An 18,783-nucleotide genomic window follows, 5' to 3' on the forward strand; every position below is an offset into this window, starting at 1 on the left:
CTTAGCAGAAGAAGGCCCGAAAGCCCCTCTGAAAGTTATGCCTAAATTACCATCAATGTACGCTTATTTTTAGTACGATGTAGCTTTTGTAAAACTAGGCGGCCAAGACATCCAACATTCTTCCCATGCACTGGCATGCAGTGTCCCGTCAATTTCAACAAAGCCTTTCGCGGACACACCTTCGCTTTCTTTTACCCATTTATATCCAACTGCAGTAACGATGAGACGCTTCGCAAGGCTGTCCTAGTTTATTGTGGGTTTTGGCTCGAGTGGCCCCACACCATCGGGAAAGAATTGGTGTTGAGCTGTAATTCACCGCGACTAAATCTCTTGAGATAAAGCATGATCCATGAAAACATTGATATGGGTACTTGCACAGCGCGATAATGCATCCTAACGATAGTCGCTGCCTTCTCCGCCACTTTGCTAATGGAGATACGTAAACGAGCTCATTTCTTCTCTACAGGGACACCAACAGATATGGCATGATCACGACTGGTATAGGATGATCGATACCATGTCACTTCAGCTTGCGGATATCCCGCACCATCAGCCGATGTCGTGGTGATCGTTCCCACGGATCTCCGCTGCGATCTCATTGTGCAAGGCTGGACTATGGACCGTCCGTAGCCGTTTTGGACCCTCCACGGTAGGAGGCATGAGTATCGTTAGCTTAAGCTAGTGATAGCTAGTTCTCAATACAAACTGATGATGGGCTCTGTGCTGAGAACCATACAGACTAACGTCGTTTCAGTAAAGTGCAAATTCGTTGAGCCTGTGGTAAATACAAAATTTCTAGTTTGAAGCTAACAATACTTATGCCTCCTGCCGTAATATGCGCAAAGCTCTTTCAGGCAACCCACCGGCCAACAGGCAACACTATACGTCCTGAAAATGAGCTTGGAGCTTAGCTACCTACTACGTATGCTCCCGTGACGTGGGAGGCACCCTCAGGCGCCAATGCGCATTAATATGCCATCGGCATGCTATCGGTAGACATGTTTCTCCGCCAACAGAAGCACGGCGATGAGTAGCCCTGCGGTATATATGCAGTTCCGGAGAGATGGGGATCGGATACCAGTAAGACCATCAAATGACTGTCTGACTCGAGAAAGTGTACTTTGTAAGATTTGGTCTCAAACTGATGGACCAGTAGTACTCACCACTAGCTATGGGCAATGCCCTGGAAGGTTGGGTACATCCCTCTGATCTCATCTTTGCACTACTTCCGCAGTTGCCTGGCCAAGCGATCCTCACCATGCAGCGGAATGGCTTCCGCCTCACATGACTTCGTGTGGGATTATCAAAGGCGCTGTCAGATGACTCTCTAATTCAGAAGATAGAAATGGGACACATGAACCACTCCACCAAAAGGAAAGCGCTTGTGGGTTTCGAACCACACTTAATTGATGTATCCCACCTGACCAAGATATGGCCTGACAACCACTGGCACCTTGAAGCCCGGGATGCTAGGCTTACGTCAGAGCTGATTGGTGAACAGCACGCCAAAGACGCAGAAGGTGAGGCAACCATTCAGTCTCAGGTGCTGTCATTTCCAGCCACAGAAAAGGATGCGTAAACCACTCCGCCAAAAGGACAGCGCTGATGGATTTCGAATCCTTCCTACCAGCCACGTACCTTACCCAACCGTCATATGCACTACACCCTCAAATGCACCAAAACTACTTGGCGTTTTGGTTCTCGGAGCATATTGCTGTTATGCGAACGTTGCTGGTCCTATTTTGAAGATAGATTTGAAAGAAAAATGTTCTAGAAACAATACATCAACAGGTCACCGCCCTCGGATGAATATTCGTTAAACGGCGGCGAGCGGAAATTGGTGGCTTGAAAATTTGGTAGGAACGGAGATATCGGCCGAGATATCGGCCTCAAAATCGTGCACATGACAGTTGGGTACGTTACATGTTCTCCAGCTTCTTCTCCTAGCTCTGCCTCTTTCTGTCGACGCGTTACATTCGCGTCGAGGGAGTAAATCCTTGGGCAACTTCATCTACTTCGTTCCTCCCAGCTCCATGTCATCCGACAGGAGCCGCTTCTCGTCTGAATGAGGTGCTTGACCAGGTCTTGACGTTTGCCTTCCACAGATTGAGCTACAGCAGCAGACATCCGCAATCCACACCATCGCTTCCGCAGCACCGGTGAAGGACAGATTCGTAGTTAGTACCTCGCACAACAGGCAGGACGCCGAAAAAAGAGTGAAGTGACGAGTTGCGCCACTCTAGCCATACATATGCACATACTAATCATAACCGAGGGTTGCATATTACACCACTATGCACGGCCTTCGTACCTAACATGTCAGACTACGAACATCTAACACGATGAACGGGCAGGAAATCCTGTTCACCAGTCGCGGTACATGCAGTCCATCCTCCTGCATATATCATTCGTTGGACCTAACAAAAAGGCAATCAACACGACTACGAGCACTAAACCTGCTAAGGCCTTCACTGTACTTATTGGAAGTTGGTAAAATGTGGCTTGCCTTATCGCGTGACAAATTTGTCTGGAAACCTGGCACTCCTTATGGCGCGTGCGGCTCAGTTGGAAGCCTTGCATGCGGCCCACATCGAGGTCAGTTGAGAGTTCCGCCGGAAGGCGCCAGCACAACAAATCAACGCCCCATCGTGAATTGGTCAACCAAAAGACAAAGTCTAATCAATGTTCGAAGTGTTCAAATCTGGACAGACCAAAACACGAGAATTCAGACAATGTGAAGCGTGAAGTGTGAGAATCAATAAGCTTATATTTGAACCCTTTGGAGGCAGTGACATTCTACATCGACCAGTTATTTAAGTATTCTCTGGGCCGAGAAATACAGTGGCATAAACTTGAAGGATCTGAGAGATGGGACCGCCCTCGACGATAATACACTGTGCCGTTCTGTTGTGAGTAACCTTTAGACCGATCTTGTTGGTTTCCAGCTCCTTCAACAGACTTGGTGCCTTTGAATAATATAGTAGCGGTCCAGAATATGATTGCCTTGGCGGAAGGGAATATCATTGCAACCACTGGCAGATCATTGAAGCTGCTCAGAAGCTGAGATGGTTGCATTAAGTATTGGTTGAGTCTGGTCGATTTGTTTAATCTGATGGGCAACGGTTTCGTAGAACTATTGATTTCACAAGATTGAACTCTGCACTTTCCATGCTTACAGCTTTCAGTGCACAGCCTCGGAGAGGGAACATCTGAGCATGATCGTGCAATAAAAACGAATCAAGCGACAAGAATCTTGGTGCAGAGTGCGAATTAATTTGGTTGACAAGATAGGCCGACGGTCTACCAGTAGCTTAGGAAGCGGTACAATGTATAATAGGCACAATGCGTTCGTCACTTTGGGAACGGGTCTTGCGAACAAGGCTAACGACACGTAAATATGAAGCACGCGGCTGGGACCCGAATTAGTCATTTTGGAACATATATTAGTGTCACAGAGTTCAATGACCTCTCAATGTCATCAGCTCAGAGGACTCCAACAAGATTTCGAATCAAAAACAAGGGCTCTATCGTATCAAATACTACTTACTCGTACTCATAAGTTGGAGATGCAATAAAGATGCTCTGTGTTTGAGCTGCCAGTGCAATACCAATTGAGCCAAGGAATACCTTGGCGTACACGTGACATTACCAGCTACCGATATTTTAGCGTGAATGTAGCTCGTACCCTGAACTGGACAGAGTGTGCGACAAAAAGTAGTAGACTGGATTACCACCCTGCTCCTTTCTTCGACCACCCGCGCTGACCTTGAATCTGTGCGGTTTCTTTATTGTTTCCTACAGAATACTTCATTTGGTATCGGCCAGTGCCTCGTTTTTCCCTTTGTCAAGATGAGCGGCTGTAGGTCTTGCAAGCTTTAGAAGAGCACTTGAACTAACAACCCTCCCAGTACGATTCCTCGATCTGATAAAACCTTTCACGCCCCTCCTTCCGGAGGTGGCAGCCCCGGAGAGCAAGGTGCCCTTCAACCAGAAGATGATGTGGACTGGGGTATTCAATACTCAACAATGCGCTCTGCGATAGTCAGCATGCTGACGAGAAGCCAGCTTACACTGTTGATCTTCCTGGTCATGAGCCAAATGCCGCTCTACGGCATTGTATCATCAGATACGTCCGACCCAATATACTGGCTGCGGATGATGCTGGCTAGCAATCGAGGAACATTGATGGAGCTGGGAACCACCCCTATCATATCGTCAGGCATGGTCTTCCAGGTATGAGCGATATATAGGGGGGCTTGTGAGATGCTGATGTCATGTAGCTGCTTGCCGGAACACACTTGATCGATGTCAACCTCGACCTGAAGTCGGATCGCGAATTGTACCAGACCGCGCAAAAGCTCTTCGCAATTATCCTATCTTTTGGTCAAGCCTGTGTCTTCGTCCTGACGGGTCTCTATGGCCAGCCGAGTGACCTCGGTGCTGGCGTTTGTCTACTCCTCATTGTGCAGCTCGTGCTTGCTGGCCTAGTAGTCATCTTGCTTGATGAACTCTTACAGAAGGGGTATGGCTTGGGAAGTGGTATATCGCTCTTCATTGCAACCAATATTTGCGAATCGATCATCTGGAAAGCATTTTCGCCAACTACGATCAATACTGGCCGAGGACCTGAATTCGAGGGTGCGGTCATCGCCTTGTTCCATCTTCTTCTTACATGGCCAGACAAGCAGCGCGCGTTGTACGAGGCATTCTATCGCCAGAATCTGCCCAACATCATGAATCTACTTGCGACAGTCACTGTCTTCGCTGCAGTGATCTATCTTCAAGGATTCCGGGTTGAGATCCCCGTCAAGTCTTCTCGACAACGTGGCATGCGTGGCTCATATCCCGTTCGTCTCTTTTACACCTCCAACATGCCCATTATGCTGCAGTCAGCCCTTTCGTCGAACATCTTCCTCATCAGCCAGATGCTCTATTCGCGCTTCTCTGATAATCTCTTAGTCAAGCTGCTGGGCGTTTGGGAACCAAAAGAAGGCTCGGCTCAGCTCTATGCGGCGTCTGGTATTGCTTATTATATGTCTCCACCTCAGAATTTCACCGATGCTCTTCTCGATCCGATACACACGGCAGTCTACATTGCATTTATTGTGGTGGCGTGTGCTGTCTTCTCCAAGACCTGGATCGAGGTCTCCGGGTCTGCTCCACGTGATGTTGCTAAGCAACTGAAGGACCAGGGCTTGGTCATGGCTGGACACCGTGAGCAGAGTATGTACAAGGAGTTGAAACGTGTCATTCCGACAGCTGCTGCCTTTGGTGGCGCCTGCATTGGTGCTCTTTCGGTTGCTAGTGATCTTCTGGGTGCTCTCGGAAGCGGGACTGGCATTCTGTTGGCCGTCACGTAAGTTGCTGAAACTGTGATGTCGGCATGTACTGATATATTCCCAGCATCATCTACGGCTATTTCGAGATCGCGGCCAAGGAGGGTGATATGGGATCAATTAAAGGCATGATTGCTGGGTAGACTGAGACAATAGGCTCACCTATGTTCATGCTTTCGCCTTACTTGGTGATCTATTGACTCTATATATTCTCCGCACTCCTGAGAATTGGCCAGGGAGAATGTGACCCCTGTACATCTTGTCTGTACTATCAAAACTCGGAAAAGCTCTTCGGGAATATGGGGCCAGCGGTTGAAAGCTAAAAGCTAAGAGTGGGTCAAGTCAGGCACTGACCATGACTGCTGCGTTTGTGAATGTGATTGGTGCTCACCCGCCTTGCGTATAGTACTAACAAAGTGCTCTACACTTCTCTTGGTCCATGTGGCCATATTCCTTTGTTGATTGTCTTCTAGCTGGCATCTCGGACTATGCGTCGGCGCTGGCCGAGGGATTGGCCATCAAGTCCTATAGTCGCCATTGATAGTAACATATTCATGACTGAAATCGCAGAACCAATACTTGGCCTCCTCCCTCCCGGTCCCAAGACTAACATCGATCTTGAGATCCTCATCCTGCAGCAACCTCGCCGCACGCTCCTCATCCACCCTCTCCGGCTCGCCATTCACCAGCAACCTCAACGGCCCCTCCCCTCTACTCGCGCTCTTCTCCACCGGCACGAACGAGACGTTCGTCTTCTCCGGAACCACCGCGCCTTCGCCCAGGGCCCCAATTCGCGTCTTTGCCGTACAGGGCGGTTTTGACGAGCGGGGAGCGCGCGATGGTCGAGGCGATGGCTCTTGCGTCCGCGACCGACGGCGCGTGGTGGACGTGCACCTCGACGAATTTGGTGGCGCCTTCGCCGTCGCGGACGACGAGTTGGGCGAGGCGCTGGCTGAAGTCTGTTAGCACCCGGGACATGGCGATGTAGACTGGGTCTCTAGGGTCGTTGGGGATTGCTGGTGCGGAGTCCGGGGGTTGGGGGCCTGGTGTGGATGGCAAGGCGGCGGCACCGTTGGCGAGGATGGCGAGGGTGTCGTTGGTGGATGTGTCGCCGTCGATGGAGATGCAGTTGAACGATTTGTTGGTGGCGGTTTTGAGGAGGGAGGAGAGGGCTGGGGGGGAGATGGGGGCGTCGGTGCAGAGGATGGCAAGGAGGGTAGCCATGTTAGGGTGGATCATGCCAGCCCCTAAAATCAAATATCATTAATTCGGAGAAAGTGTTCCTCGAGCGATGTCACAAACCTTTAGTCATGCCCGCGAGGGAGTATACTACGTCTCTATGGGCGGAGCCCGGGAGGGTGAATGTCGTTGAGAGCAGTTTGGGGAATGTGTCTGTGGTGCAGATGGCGCGGGCGGTCGTGAGCCAGGCGGAGTGAGATGAGTCGAGGTTTGAGGAGGCTTGGTGAATCCTGTCGAGGATCTTGTTGATTGGTAGATTCTGGCCTATGACCCCAGTGGACATGACGATACTGCGATGGCCGAGGCCGTCGTCTGGGTCGTCTGGAAAGCAGGAAGACGCTTTCTCGCCCATTGCTAATGCATCTTCTTCACCTTTCTTTCCGGTGACGGCGTTCGCACAGCCTGAATTGATGATGACGCCGCGGACGCCCTCTCCTTTCCTGGCTTCCAACATAGATCTGCTAATCTGGACGGGTGCAGCCTGGAATTTGTTGGTGGTGAAAACAGCAGCAGCAGAGCATGGTTTCTCCGAGACTATGAATGCTAGGTCTGGGAACTTGGTATTGGAGGGTTTGACGCCGACATGTGTCCCCGATACCTTGAAGCCTTTGGGGTAGGTTCCTGAAGTAGGTACGTACTTCTGCTTTGATTCCGGGATCGAGTGGTCGAGCGGAGCAGAATATGCTCTGCGCTGACCTCGGAGCATTCGAACGAAGCTCGATGCCTTCGAGACTGCAGACATTGATCTCGACATGGCTGCCCTTGGATGGAAGAGTAAAATACTTTATAAGCCTGGCTGCAAGTTCTTCACATTGATTGCTCTAAGAAAGACGCATCACTCTTGATATCTGAGAGTGGGTGGTGACTCACATCAGAGTAGCCATTACCAGTAAGTTGAATGCACTTCGAGACGATAGCCTTTTTCATCCGGACTGTCACTTAGATATCTGTCTCTAGACATTTTTCTTTATGCTAGGCCGAAGTCGCCAGAGGTCTCATTTTTTTGATCGTAATGGTTGACATGTGGTGGTCGGCATAGAGAATTTAATTGGCCAATCAATACAGCGGATTTGCGGCGACGCGGACGGAAATGGTCGCGAAATTGACCCTCCCAAGAACCAGTCCGTAAGAAGTCTGATTGATCTCTTACATGCCACCAAATTACTAACTATACTGACTATTTTTATTTTCTTGGAGATGAAGCGGAAGCAGCGCGAGAGTGACAACATCAACGGCGCCTCCGTCACACCCAAGAAGCAGCGAACAGTGGATATTGATGGAATATCGGATAACGGAGGAAGTTCAACACCCACGGCAAATGGCACATTCAAGACTCCGACGAAACTGTCTACAGAAACACGAGGAAAAGCCCAGTCTGCAAGCGCAAAGAAGGCGGACAGGTCGGCGAAACGCAAAAGTGCCAGCGCGCTACTGGAAAACGAGTCAGAGGACGAGCTTGGGACTGCCCTTGCGCAAGAGATTTTAGAGGACGACGAGGAGGGTCTTGACGGGGATGGCGGAGGTCTTGAAGGCATACGCGATGATCTTGCAGAGCTCGCCGCATCGGCACTCCAGGAAACACCCTCGAAGCGAGGCCGTGGTCGTCCCAAGGGCTCCAAGAACAGACGATCACCAACACCAGAGGGTGACCTGCCACCAGAGGAGCGGTACTTTTTCCAGAATCGCTCGGGTCCTCCAGAAGTCTCAAACAACACGCTTGCATCTCTCAAACTCCTGAACCATGACGAATACTTCGCATTGATGCGCGGCTACAAAGACCCTCACAACGCAGAGAGAGCCTACTTGAGGAAGCTACATGCACGGTCATTCCCGCAATGGAGGTTCGAATGGCACGAGGGGTTCAATATCTGTCTATACGGATGGGGTAGTAAAAGACAACTGGTCAGCCAATTCGCGGAATGGATATACCCCAAATATGATCCTGCACCTTCAGTTGTGGTGGTGAATGGCTACACGCCCAAGGTCAATATTCGATCAATCCTCACCATGCTTGTGACAACGGCCATGGGCAAGCATGCCCCAGCCCGAATTTCTGGGCAACCAGCAGAAATGCTCGATCTTCTCCTCTCTTACCTCACCAACCACCCTCCTGGTACTCCACTTATGGTCCTTATTAATTCCATAGACTCGCCCTTACTCCGTCGCCATTCCATTCAAGCCCTGCTCGCCCGCCTCGCAGCCCATCCTCGCATAAACCTTCTCGGAACCGCGGATACGCCATCTTTCCCGCTGCTGTGGGACAGTAATCTGCTCGACCAGTTTGCCTTTGTCTTCCACGACTGTACCACCTACGCGCCCTACATAGCAGAGCTGAATGTCGTGGATGACGTGCATGAGCTTCTTGGCAAGAAAGGGCGACGAATAGGTGGTGGCGAGGGTATTGGCTTTGTGCTTAGAAGTCTGACCGAGAACTCAAGGAAGCTGTATGTCCTGCTTTTGACGGAGATTCTGTCGGCGCTGGCCGAGGGATTGCCAGATTTGCATGGAGGCGTGGACGGAGACGCTGACGATGGAGGAAAGAGGTCTGCACATGCACAGGAACCGGATGAGGAGGTTAGCGTGGAGTATAAGGCGCTGTATCAGAAAGCATCGGAAAATTTCATATGCAGCTCCGAGATGAACTTTCGTACGCTGCTGAAGGAATTTTATGACCATGAGATGATTGTTTCGAAGAAGGAGGGCACGGGAACAGAAGTTCTCGGAGTGCCGCTGGGTAGGGAAGAGATGGAAACGCTGCTGGAAGAGCTGGTCATGGCCGGCAATTGAGCACATATTCGCTCATGCCAAACTTCGCATATATCCTCCATGATGCTTATCACTTGGGACGTCTCTCCGTACTCCTTAAAATTCCCCAAAAGCAGCCAGCGCAAACGTCAAGCCGAAACTAAGCTTGAATGCTGCATTATCCAATATTGCTCTCCTCAGATTGATACCTTTGACGTATCTCTGCATCCTCTCCACCGGTATTATGTTGTAACCGCTCCGTGCTGCATACTGTAGACCGGAGATCAGCTTCAGTCCTGGTGCTCTTACATCCTTGGTCATTGCATCCAGAACGGGTTTCAGCGTACCTGAACAATCACAATCCCCACCCCAAGCAGCAATGTCAACGTCCTACTGAATGCACTGACCAGCACCCCAGCCCCAAGCCCCAGTATACTTCCCAGCGAGATCTGTTTCACAGCTGCCGGGTTCAGGCTTCTCGAGTCCTTGGCGAGTGGGGTCTTCGCGTCTCGCGAGTAGGTGTAGGGAGCAGAGGATGTGCTGAAGGCTGTATCGAGAAGTGCTGAGGATCGAGGTGCGAAGAATGGCAGCGAGAAGCCTAGGGCGGCGGAGGTAAGGAGGACAGGGTAAGTACGGATCGAAAAGGGAAGGGGAAGGCGGGCGGTTGTCGTTGTTGAGGAGAGGCGTGTGGTGGTGTGAAGGGTGCGGCGGAGCAGGAAGGGACGGAGAAGCATCGTGAGGTATGACAGGAAGCTCGCTCAGAGAATTCTGGAAAGCTACGTATTCTGAGGTTGGTGTGCTTTTCGTGTCTCTCAATTGGTTCTGCATGCACGCTACAAACATCAGCTTCACCAGGTTGGTGGTTGCCAATGATGTCATGTTTCTCTACAATACCTAATACCTACGATACACAGGTTACACAGGTACATTCTCCAGACGAAGCCGAAATGCATTCCTTACAAAACCAATGCTTCGCTCCAGCATAACCTCTTCTCAGGAAACAACACCAGCACCCGCAGACAACTTATCTATCTCAATCATAAGCGCTAGCCACCAACTAACTAGATCTTAGATCTATCTCACAAGTCGTGCCTGGACACCATTCGAATCACAATATTGACTCTACAGCTGCTCAAGAGCTGAACCATGAAGCAATGGATTTCAGGGCCTGCTTGCGAAATCTTGCTCTGCCTATATTTCTCTGTATCCTAGCGTTCAAATTGAGCGCCCGAGAGACGCATCAAGTTAAGTCTATAAATGAAAGCCGGCAATGATAGACCGGCGACCTTTGGAGGCAAGTTTGGCTGCACCGCTGGTGTTTGGAACTTGTCCTTGTTCATCTCATAGTCGCCTAATAATTTATGTATCACCAAGTCGTCTTTTCATCATCTACGAGCAGCTTGGACAGCAAACACCCGTTTTTGTTTTAAGCCTGCGGCTGAACCTCATCCTTCACCTTGGTCTGAGAAGGCGGTCTCGCTTCTGGAAAATATCATCCATTCATTTTGATTGTTGTTGTTAACCTTCCTCCTCTTGTATCCGTTGTCATGGCTTGCACATCTTCGTTTTCTTTTAGCTTTTCGCCCCTTGTCGACTTGATCTAGGTGCATTCGCAAGCACTCTGCATTCTGAGCCCGTTCCCGAGGATGGCTGTATGTCTGAAACCTGTAGACATCGATGTTCTCTTCCTCAGGTGTTGTGTATTGCGCCTCATGACCAAGAAAACTATGTTCAGAGTCATCGTTGGCGGCTTCGATAGGTTGATCACGTTTACGTTTGGTAGCTCCTTTAACTGCCGCCGGCATTGCATCGACAATGGAGCATCTCGACTTTCCAAACCAGTCGGTGGTGGAATGTTACGGCTCGTGGCCGCGAAGCATGCACACAGATCCAGAACCAAAAGAGATCCTCAGTCCAAGCTGCCAGAATACTAGATCCGCTCCGGAGATGAATGTTAGCATTGTCCTACACGAGGGTCGACTGGTCTTACCTTGAAAGCCACCGAAAGTGACAATCCCAGCCACTCCATATGGTGCATCCGCGTCGTCAGTACGGTCTTGCGTGGCCACATTTCCGCTACATGCCCTCGGCGGAAATGTCTCCACTTCTGAGTTGGTGTGAACCATATGGTCCTGATCCATGAGGCGGCATATGTTAGCATACTCTTCATAGTCATCAGGCCATATTTCCTTGAAGAAGAAATTCACCGCTTCTGTCGAAACTCGAAAACCTCTTTTTTGGAGGCTGGTGGCCTGCTGTCATCGGGACTTTGCTACCGTCCCAGCGTCCGATAGGGCCATGTATACCATAATGCTCTACATATGACTTGGCGCAGTGTGGGTCCTTGGCCTTCTCTCTATCGAATTCTGGATGTCTGGGCAAGAAATCGGCTCGGTGCAGTGCATGGTGGCCATCAGGTTTTGGCATGGCCTGAGAGTGGCTCCAGCGATCGAAAGTCTCTCCCATCCCTCTCATACATCCTACTCACCTTTTTGGTAGAAAAGTTTGTAGAAGGCTACAAACGTGACTCATATCATATTAACGCGGTGTGCATGCCTGTAGCTAGTGCCTGCCTCCAGATCGCAAAGGATGGCGGAGTGGGTAGCCAATTGTCTTTCACCCTTGGAGGTATTTCACATCTATGATTGAAATTTTGGTACACCTTCGTGACTACCATCTGATATCTACAATAATACTCTTGAACAAGTCCAATCCACCCCCCCTTCTCTTTCTTTCTTTCTTTCTTTCCTCACATCATTGTCAATGACTGTTTGGCCAAAGGCTCACGACGCCCTCTCATTCACAGCAAATCTTCCAACCAGTCATCCCCTCTCCCTCCCAACCCTCGCAGGCATCCCAGCCAGCACCTACCTCACCGTCACCCGTCCGGGCAAACCGCCTTTGGGCTTCGCACTCCCCTTGAGAACCTGATAACATCGATGTCCTTCGATCACCTCTCTCGGATCCCTTAGCTCGGGATACACGGCCTCGAAATCGAACTCGCGAACCGTCAAGGCCAGGATCACCCGCACCTCGATCATGGCCAGCTCCTGACCGATGCAGTTCCTCGGGCCCTTCTCGAAGGGGCGTAAGGCGTCTTTGTGCTGTTTGGCGTGTGGAAACGGAGTGGAAGAGGGATGGTTGTCATCGAGATGGCGTTCGGGGATGAAGGCGGTGGGGTTGGGGAAATAGGTCTCGTTGCGGTGGATGGCGTGGGCGACAACCCAGATGTGGAAGTTGGCGGTTGGATAGGTCTGGCTTGGCTCGTGGTCTGGGTCGGTGATGGTGACGGTGGGATCGCCGTAGCGGACGGTGGATGCGGGTGGGAAGAGGCGCAGGGTTTCTTTGACGACAGCGGTGAGGTAGGGGAGGCGGTTGATCAGGTAGCTGTCAGCCCGGATCTTGTCAGCGGGATTGCTGGTCTTGGGGCCGAGGACGTGGTCGAGCTCCTCGACGAGCTTGGCGTGGACGTCAGGGTGCTGGTGTAGGAGGTAGAAGGCCCAGGCGATGGTTGAGGAGGTGGTGTCGTGACCGGCGAAGATGAGAGTCTTGATCTGATCAACGGCGTGAGAGCGGAATGCCGGGTCCATGCCCTCCCCTGTACTACTGCCGTGGTTCTTGCTTGAGTCCTGGATTTCTTGCTCGTACGTATCCAGGGCTAGATCGATCACGGAGCGAATTTTCTTCTTGCTATCTTCGGAAGTTCGAGACTTCTGGTCTGCAGAGCGCTTCGCGTATCTTTGATCAAGTGCTTCGCCAATGTACCGATCGAGCTTACGCCCATTGTACCAGAGCCAGGGCGCGTTGAAGTATTTGGCGATGAGACCGATGAAGGGATCCGCCGGCGTGGTCACGGGCATCATGGCCACGTGTTTCCGGAAAGTAGTCACAATACGATGTTCTGACCGCTGCGAGTTGAGGTCGACATCTAGGGTCACTTTGCCGATAACGTCCATTGTCAGCCAGGTGGCAATCTCCTCCATTTCGAACACTTCACTCGCCCTCGCCTTTTCTCTCAGCACATCCCCGAATACGACGGCCGCATCAACGATATACGGTACCAGCGTCATGAGATGCCCGCCCGCAAAGCCAGGGTTGAACATAGAGCGTACTCGCTTCCACGCGGCTCCTTCCAAGCACACCATGTTCTGGTTTCCTAGCAGTACATTCATGTATTCGGGAACCATAGGGCTCTTGCGTAGACTACTGCCGATGGTGATCTGGTTGGCTATGTCAGGGTCCGCGATATAAAGAAACTGATCATTGAGGGGCCAGAAGTCGAGGTAGAAGAATTTGCCGAGGTTGTATTTACGGCGTATGTAGTCAGCGTAAACGTGAGCGTGGGCGTCCGGAGGAAACGTGTTGACGAAGTCGCGGGCGATGAGGAGATGACCCAAGATTGGGTGGTGTGGTGGTTTGGGCTGAACAGGGGGGAGGGCAGCATGGTAAGCGTCAATCATCCAAGAGGGGGGGGTGTGGTAATATGCCAGAACGACCGCTGTAGGCAGTATTACGGCCATAAATGAATAAAGAATGTTGACTCACTAGTCCTCTCATCTTCCAGCGCATCTCGAAGAGCCTGGTAGCAAAATATAGCACAAGCACGACCGGCAGAGCCAGGTAAGCAATAAGGTTTCCAGTGGACTCCTTCATGATAGCGAGCCGTAAGACGAAGATGTTAATAGTTACAACGGTAGGAAATCGCGCAGTGAGAAACAAGACAGGAAGAGCAGATTGCTTTAGACCTGCAACTGCAACGATTGTTTTTCAAAATATGGCTAGTTGAACTGGTCCCGGTTCCCAAGAGAAGGAAATTGGCTTGTCACGATGGCGAAGAGTCAACACCTGAGATGTGCGGAAGAGAAGCACGGTCTTGTAGACGAATAGAGCGAAGAGTCAACACCTGAGATGTGCGAAGGAGAAGCATTGTCTTGCAGACGAACAGAGCGAGGGAACAGGAACGTGAAGAGGGTGGAGAGCTCTGACCCGCCTGGTATTGACTATGGATGGCAAGGCTACGCCGCATGGTGGTAGATACCCAGTAACTACGGAGAATCTCCCATGCCAAACACGCTGTGGCTTTTGGTGGCCGAGTCTGAAATTAGCTAGCTGGAGTCTCAGCTTGAGGACCGAAGACCAGTGTGAAAGTGAAATGTAACTGGTTTGGGTGTAGAAATCTGTGATGTGGCTTGCAGGGCTCTCAGGGCTCTTAGGGCTCTTGGAAGTTCGCATCCTTCATCCTTCGCCTCATATATCGTTACGGCGGACTGTTACGGGCTACTTTAATTCGCCCACCATCACCGTGCCGTGCATGACTTAATCTCCATCCGTGGTAAGCCGTTTCAATCACCAAGAATATTCCATTGAGTTGTACTTTGCTATCTTCAAGCCAGCTCTGGCCTCCTACCCATCCTACCGATATCCGTCAAGAGTCCCACATGACCTCTCCCAACCCCAGCAGACTATCCTGCAAGCCCTTCTTCGCCTTCAAGTTCTCCTCTCTCTCTGCTGATCTCAATCCCTCCGAGTAGCAAAGCTCAACCAGAACCTTCAGCTCATCATATGAGTAGCCGACAGGATCACCTCTGCTCTTAGCAGCCCTGGCATAATCAACTACCTTCGCAGCACCTTGCAAGAACAGATCGTAGAATTGTGCTGATTTCTGCAAAAGCACATCCGCATCCTCTCCTGCATCTCGGTCGACGGAGATGATGTCGGACCCCGGTGTAGATGACGCCGTGATGGCAATGTTGCGTAAATTCTGCTGAAGGACCAGTATATCCAAGCCCATTCGCTGCGCACCGTACGCGTTCATGACTTCGATTCGGTCAGCGTCGGCGACGAGTATACGATCGATCAGTCTCCCCAGTCCTCGTGTGATGAATTTGCGCTCCTTGGACCCCAGATACGCGCTGGCATTCGTGTCGAAGGAAATGAGATGATTGTTGAGCTCGAGGATCAAGGCACTAGCAGCCGATGGCGGCTGTTGCAAGATCCAATGATATAATCCAGAGTCGGTTTTCGCTAGAGCTGCAGAGTCGCGCGGGGGAGGTTCTGGAGCTTGATCGATAGGTGGGGCATTGGGGCCTCGAAGGGATCGTGTCATTTGGTGAATCACGCCGCAGCGAACATCGATGTGGAGGGTTAGTAAAGCAACTTTTGCCAGCTCACGAAACTCTTGCAGTGTCTTATCAAACGGTATCACACTTTCTGTCGTCATGGGCAGATATGCAGGAGTGCTGTTCCCTCCATTCGATTTCGAACGACCGTGGGTTGGCCTCAAAGAAGCTACAAGAGTCCAGCGACGGACTTTGGATGATGAGGACGGATGCATGCTTGAGGCAGCCTCGACATGACGAAGGCGAGCGAGAGATGCAGAAAGCCACTGCATGCTGTTGTACAGCAAGGAGAGCGAAGCAACTGATTTGGGATCGGAGATGATATCATAAGCCGAAAGAGGGTTGGCCCTTGTTGCAGAAAGTAGAGCTTGGATTTCGTGGTCAACCAGTGAAGACCGTGCTGTCGAGTCGCCGCTGTCGTCCAGTAGTTTCGTGGTGATTTCATGCACTTCACCTTCTCGCGCAAATGCGGCTGCAGCTTTCGTCGAAGGAGTATTTTGTCCTGGCCCGGACAACCGTGACGTTAGTACTTTGTACCAGCCAAAGCACTTGTCAAAGTACATCACGAGCTGCGTGATGATTAACTGAGTAAAAATTTGGTCTTGTGGGATAGAATCAAGCATGGACGAAAAGGATCGTATCAAAGACATGAACGCGACAGTTCCCTGGAGTATGGAGTCAATAGTGGTTGAAAAGCTCGATTGGGTGCGACTTACCTTGAAGATTGGTCGCGGGGAATGCTTCGACCACTGCGGATCCTCGGTGAAAGCTTCAAGGTCTATGATGCACTTGGTACAAAGCTCAGAAACGGTCTCCTCCAATTGCGGATGAAACACATTGACCAGGAAGTCGTCGAGGAAAGAGGTTAGGGTGCTTATGGGGATATCCGCATTCGAAGGTACTATCTCCTTTAGCCTTTGCAAGAACGACAGAGAAGGTGGGAGCATTAGTGTGACGTTGAAGGCGCTGGGTTCGATGAGCAGCTTGTGCCCGGCGGCAGTACTTTCTTGCACGGTTCTGGGAGCATCGCTGGTCATACCAGCTTTGGCTCGAGTCTTGGATATCAGACCAGGTACAGAGGATTTCAAAATTTCATCCAGATCTTCCTGTTCGCCCTGTATATCTGGCGACATTGGATCCATCTCGGCAAGCCTGAACATCCGTTTGTTCTTGTCCCTCTTCCGACCGAAGACATCCACGCTATCGGTGGTTGAAAACCCAGAGTGAAGGGTAGTGTCACCATCAGTCGCCAGATAATCATGTAGCAAAGATCGTATCTCGCTTTGGTAAAGCTTCCACAGCTCCTTGAAGCCTCCCGTGTATCTGGCGGCTTTGGGCAATTTCTCGCGTCCCACGATGCCCCAAACAACATCATGTACCACCCGATGACCCTCAGCGATGGCCTCGAATTTGGCAAACACTGTCCAAAGGAAATCGGAGAGCACAGCACCACGACCATAGTGTGTATCCGTCGGGGTAGCTATTCGCTTCTTCTCCCTGTCTGCTAGGCCTCGAGCTTCCCCCGGATATCGGGCGTCAATCTCATTGTTGGTCTTCTCAACTACCTTGAATAGCTCTACTGGAAGTCTCTGCTCAATACGGTTGACGGCCGTATCAAGGTGGCCTAATTTGTTTAGTGTCTCAATGATCATGTGAATGTAATAGAAGGTGTCAGCTTCTGGATTCCTTGATGCATCCTCGATCATTGGTGTAGAAGTGTTGAGTGATGCAAGAAATTGATAAACTGGTTTATCCCAAGGATTTACCGCGCTTGTGGGCAGCGTAGATAGCGAGTCTTTCTCCTCGCCCTCTATCGTTCTGCTTTTCCAGCGATCATGGCAGTAGGGTGATTTCAGATACAAATGATCATGGAGCTCTTCGATCAGGATGTCCGTTAGAGACTGCTCTTGATTGGTGAAATATGTCCGCAGGTCTGTCATCGCTCCAATGCCGTCAAATTCTGACTTCCGGACAAGGCGGAGTGCCTCTTGCAATACATCTACGGCGGTAAGAAAGCGCTTTTCGGTAATTCGGCCTTCGAGTTGTTCTGGTACGGCTTGAATGCTCTCGATCTGGGTGAACAACTGCAAGGAATCATCGAAAGCTTGTGAGGACGTGGCAAGGCCTTTGAGCTCTGGTTTGGTGGTGAGCAAGCCTCCCTTTGCCTCCCCAAGAGCAGTTTTCAGGTATCGAACTCGGGACTGAGAATTCTGGATACTTGCTTGAATCTTATGATACGTCCCAATGGAGCTGTTGAAATCTTGGTGGTGTTCTTGTCTGGTTCAGCATGGTATCTCGAGCAGGCGCAGAATCTACCTACCATTGACAATGGACTTGAGTGCTTTCTGTAGATCGAAATGTGCCCGTTGGAACTCTGGCTCACGCGTTGCAAGGCCAAGGGTGCTCGGATCGGAGAGTTGTAGAGCGACTTGTACAGGGATGCATTCTTCTCCACCCATGAATGGCCATTCTGACTGAATGTACTTTAACACATCTAGCAATGCAGCGGGTTAGCTAGTCTTGTTAACATTTATGCTGTGACCTAGCGCCTGATCTGCTCGGTGACTCACCTTCCATGCTCCCTTGACCCCTTCTGCTGGAATATGCGGTTGCTGCTGGAACTCCGTTTGTGCTCGGTGCTGCTCTGTCTCTGCTCCTACTCGAGTCACTATAGTCCCGATCTCTGCTATCCTGCGCAGGTCTTCTTCTGTATCCAGCACCCTGTTCGAATCCATATCTCGTGCGGCTTACGGGTGGTTGAGGGCTCTCTTCGTTCGCTTCGAGTCCTAATCCCCCATAGCCTCCAGGTCTTCGCTCACGGGTACTGTAGCCATTCACAGAGCTGGTTGAGGAATTGTTGTCTTGTGCATAGAGGTTGCCATAGCGCCCAGGCGCATTTGAGTTAGAGTAGCCATTATTCGTTGCGTACGGATTCCTGCCGCTCATACCTGCGGATGGAAAGATCTAGACACGAGCATGGATATGACTGCTGAGGTTGTGCAAGCATTCTTGCTTGAAGCTCTTCGGTATGTCCTTGTCAGGTCTGGAGTGCTGGTAGAAAGCGCTTCTTTGAATGCATTCCCTTGGAAATCAGAATGAAGCGCGTGTATGTAGTACATACTAAGTTACATAGTAGACAGCGTTTTCCCAGGGATGTAGAGTTTCTTGGCATCAGGAGAGAGAGACGGCATGCTACAATCCTGAACAAGTTTCAGCGTCTACGGTGGATTGGAGTGAAGCACTTCTGATTACGTATCACAAAAAGGTGCTTTCACTGTGAGCACATAACTTTTTCCAGTCCATAAATGTACATGAGCCCCAATCGCCGACACAGCCAACTTAGT

At 50.8% G+C, this 18,783-nt stretch overlaps 6 protein-coding genes across 6 annotated transcripts; 2 read left to right on the forward strand and 4 right to left on the reverse strand.

Moving 5' to 3' along the window:
• Window positions 1–3,849: 3,849 nt before the first annotated feature.
• EPUS_00314 (uncharacterized protein) lies at window positions 3,850–5,479 on the forward strand (the record flags this gene model as incomplete). Its single annotated transcript, XM_007805971.1, has 5 exons — window positions 3,850–3,859; window positions 3,909–4,009; window positions 4,066–4,233; window positions 4,281–5,356; window positions 5,404–5,479. 5 exons carry the CDS (start codon window positions 3,850–3,852, stop codon window positions 5,477–5,479), a joined length of 1,431 nt encoding a protein of 476 aa, XP_007804162.1.
• A 568-nt stretch (window positions 5,480–6,047) lies between these two features.
• On the reverse strand, window positions 6,048–7,329 carry EPUS_00315 (Arginine biosynthesis bifunctional protein ArgJ; the record flags this gene model as incomplete). Its single annotated transcript, XM_007805972.1, has 2 exons — window positions 6,048–6,583; window positions 6,639–7,329. The coding sequence occupies 2 exons, from the start codon at window positions 7,327–7,329 to the stop codon at window positions 6,048–6,050; spliced, it is 1,227 nt and encodes a 408-aa protein (XP_007804163.1).
• A 443-nt stretch (window positions 7,330–7,772) lies between these two features.
• On the forward strand, window positions 7,773–9,362 carry EPUS_00316 (uncharacterized protein; the record flags this gene model as incomplete). Its single annotated transcript, XM_007805973.1, has 1 exon — window positions 7,773–9,362. The coding sequence occupies one exon, from the start codon at window positions 7,773–7,775 to the stop codon at window positions 9,360–9,362; it is 1,590 nt and encodes a 529-aa protein (XP_007804164.1).
• Window positions 9,363–9,437: 75 nt separating this feature from the next.
• EPUS_00317 (uncharacterized protein) lies at window positions 9,438–10,054 on the reverse strand (the record flags this gene model as incomplete). The annotated part of the gene is made up of 2 exons (XM_007805974.1): window positions 9,438–9,590; window positions 9,668–10,054. 2 exons carry the CDS (start codon window positions 10,052–10,054, stop codon window positions 9,438–9,440), a joined length of 540 nt encoding a protein of 179 aa, XP_007804165.1.
• A 2,133-nt stretch (window positions 10,055–12,187) lies between these two features.
• Window positions 12,188–13,840, reverse strand: EPUS_00318 (uncharacterized protein; the record flags this gene model as incomplete). Its single annotated transcript, XM_007805975.1, has 1 exon — window positions 12,188–13,840. The coding sequence occupies one exon, from the start codon at window positions 13,838–13,840 to the stop codon at window positions 12,188–12,190; it is 1,653 nt and encodes a 550-aa protein (XP_007804166.1).
• Window positions 13,841–14,745: 905 nt separating this feature from the next.
• EPUS_00319 (uncharacterized protein) lies at window positions 14,746–18,385 on the reverse strand (the record flags this gene model as incomplete). Its single annotated transcript, XM_007805976.1, has 4 exons — window positions 14,746–16,104; window positions 16,156–17,711; window positions 17,760–17,933; window positions 18,010–18,385. 4 exons carry the CDS (start codon window positions 18,383–18,385, stop codon window positions 14,746–14,748), a joined length of 3,465 nt encoding a protein of 1,154 aa, XP_007804167.1.
• Between the last annotated feature and the right edge of the window lie 398 nt (window positions 18,386–18,783).

Source organism: Endocarpon pusillum (genome assembly GCF_000464535.1).
Source record: "Endocarpon pusillum Z07020 unplaced genomic scaffold scaffold4993, whole genome shotgun sequence".
Classification (NCBI taxonomy): Eukaryota; Fungi; Ascomycota; class Eurotiomycetes; order Verrucariales; family Verrucariaceae; genus Endocarpon; species Endocarpon pusillum.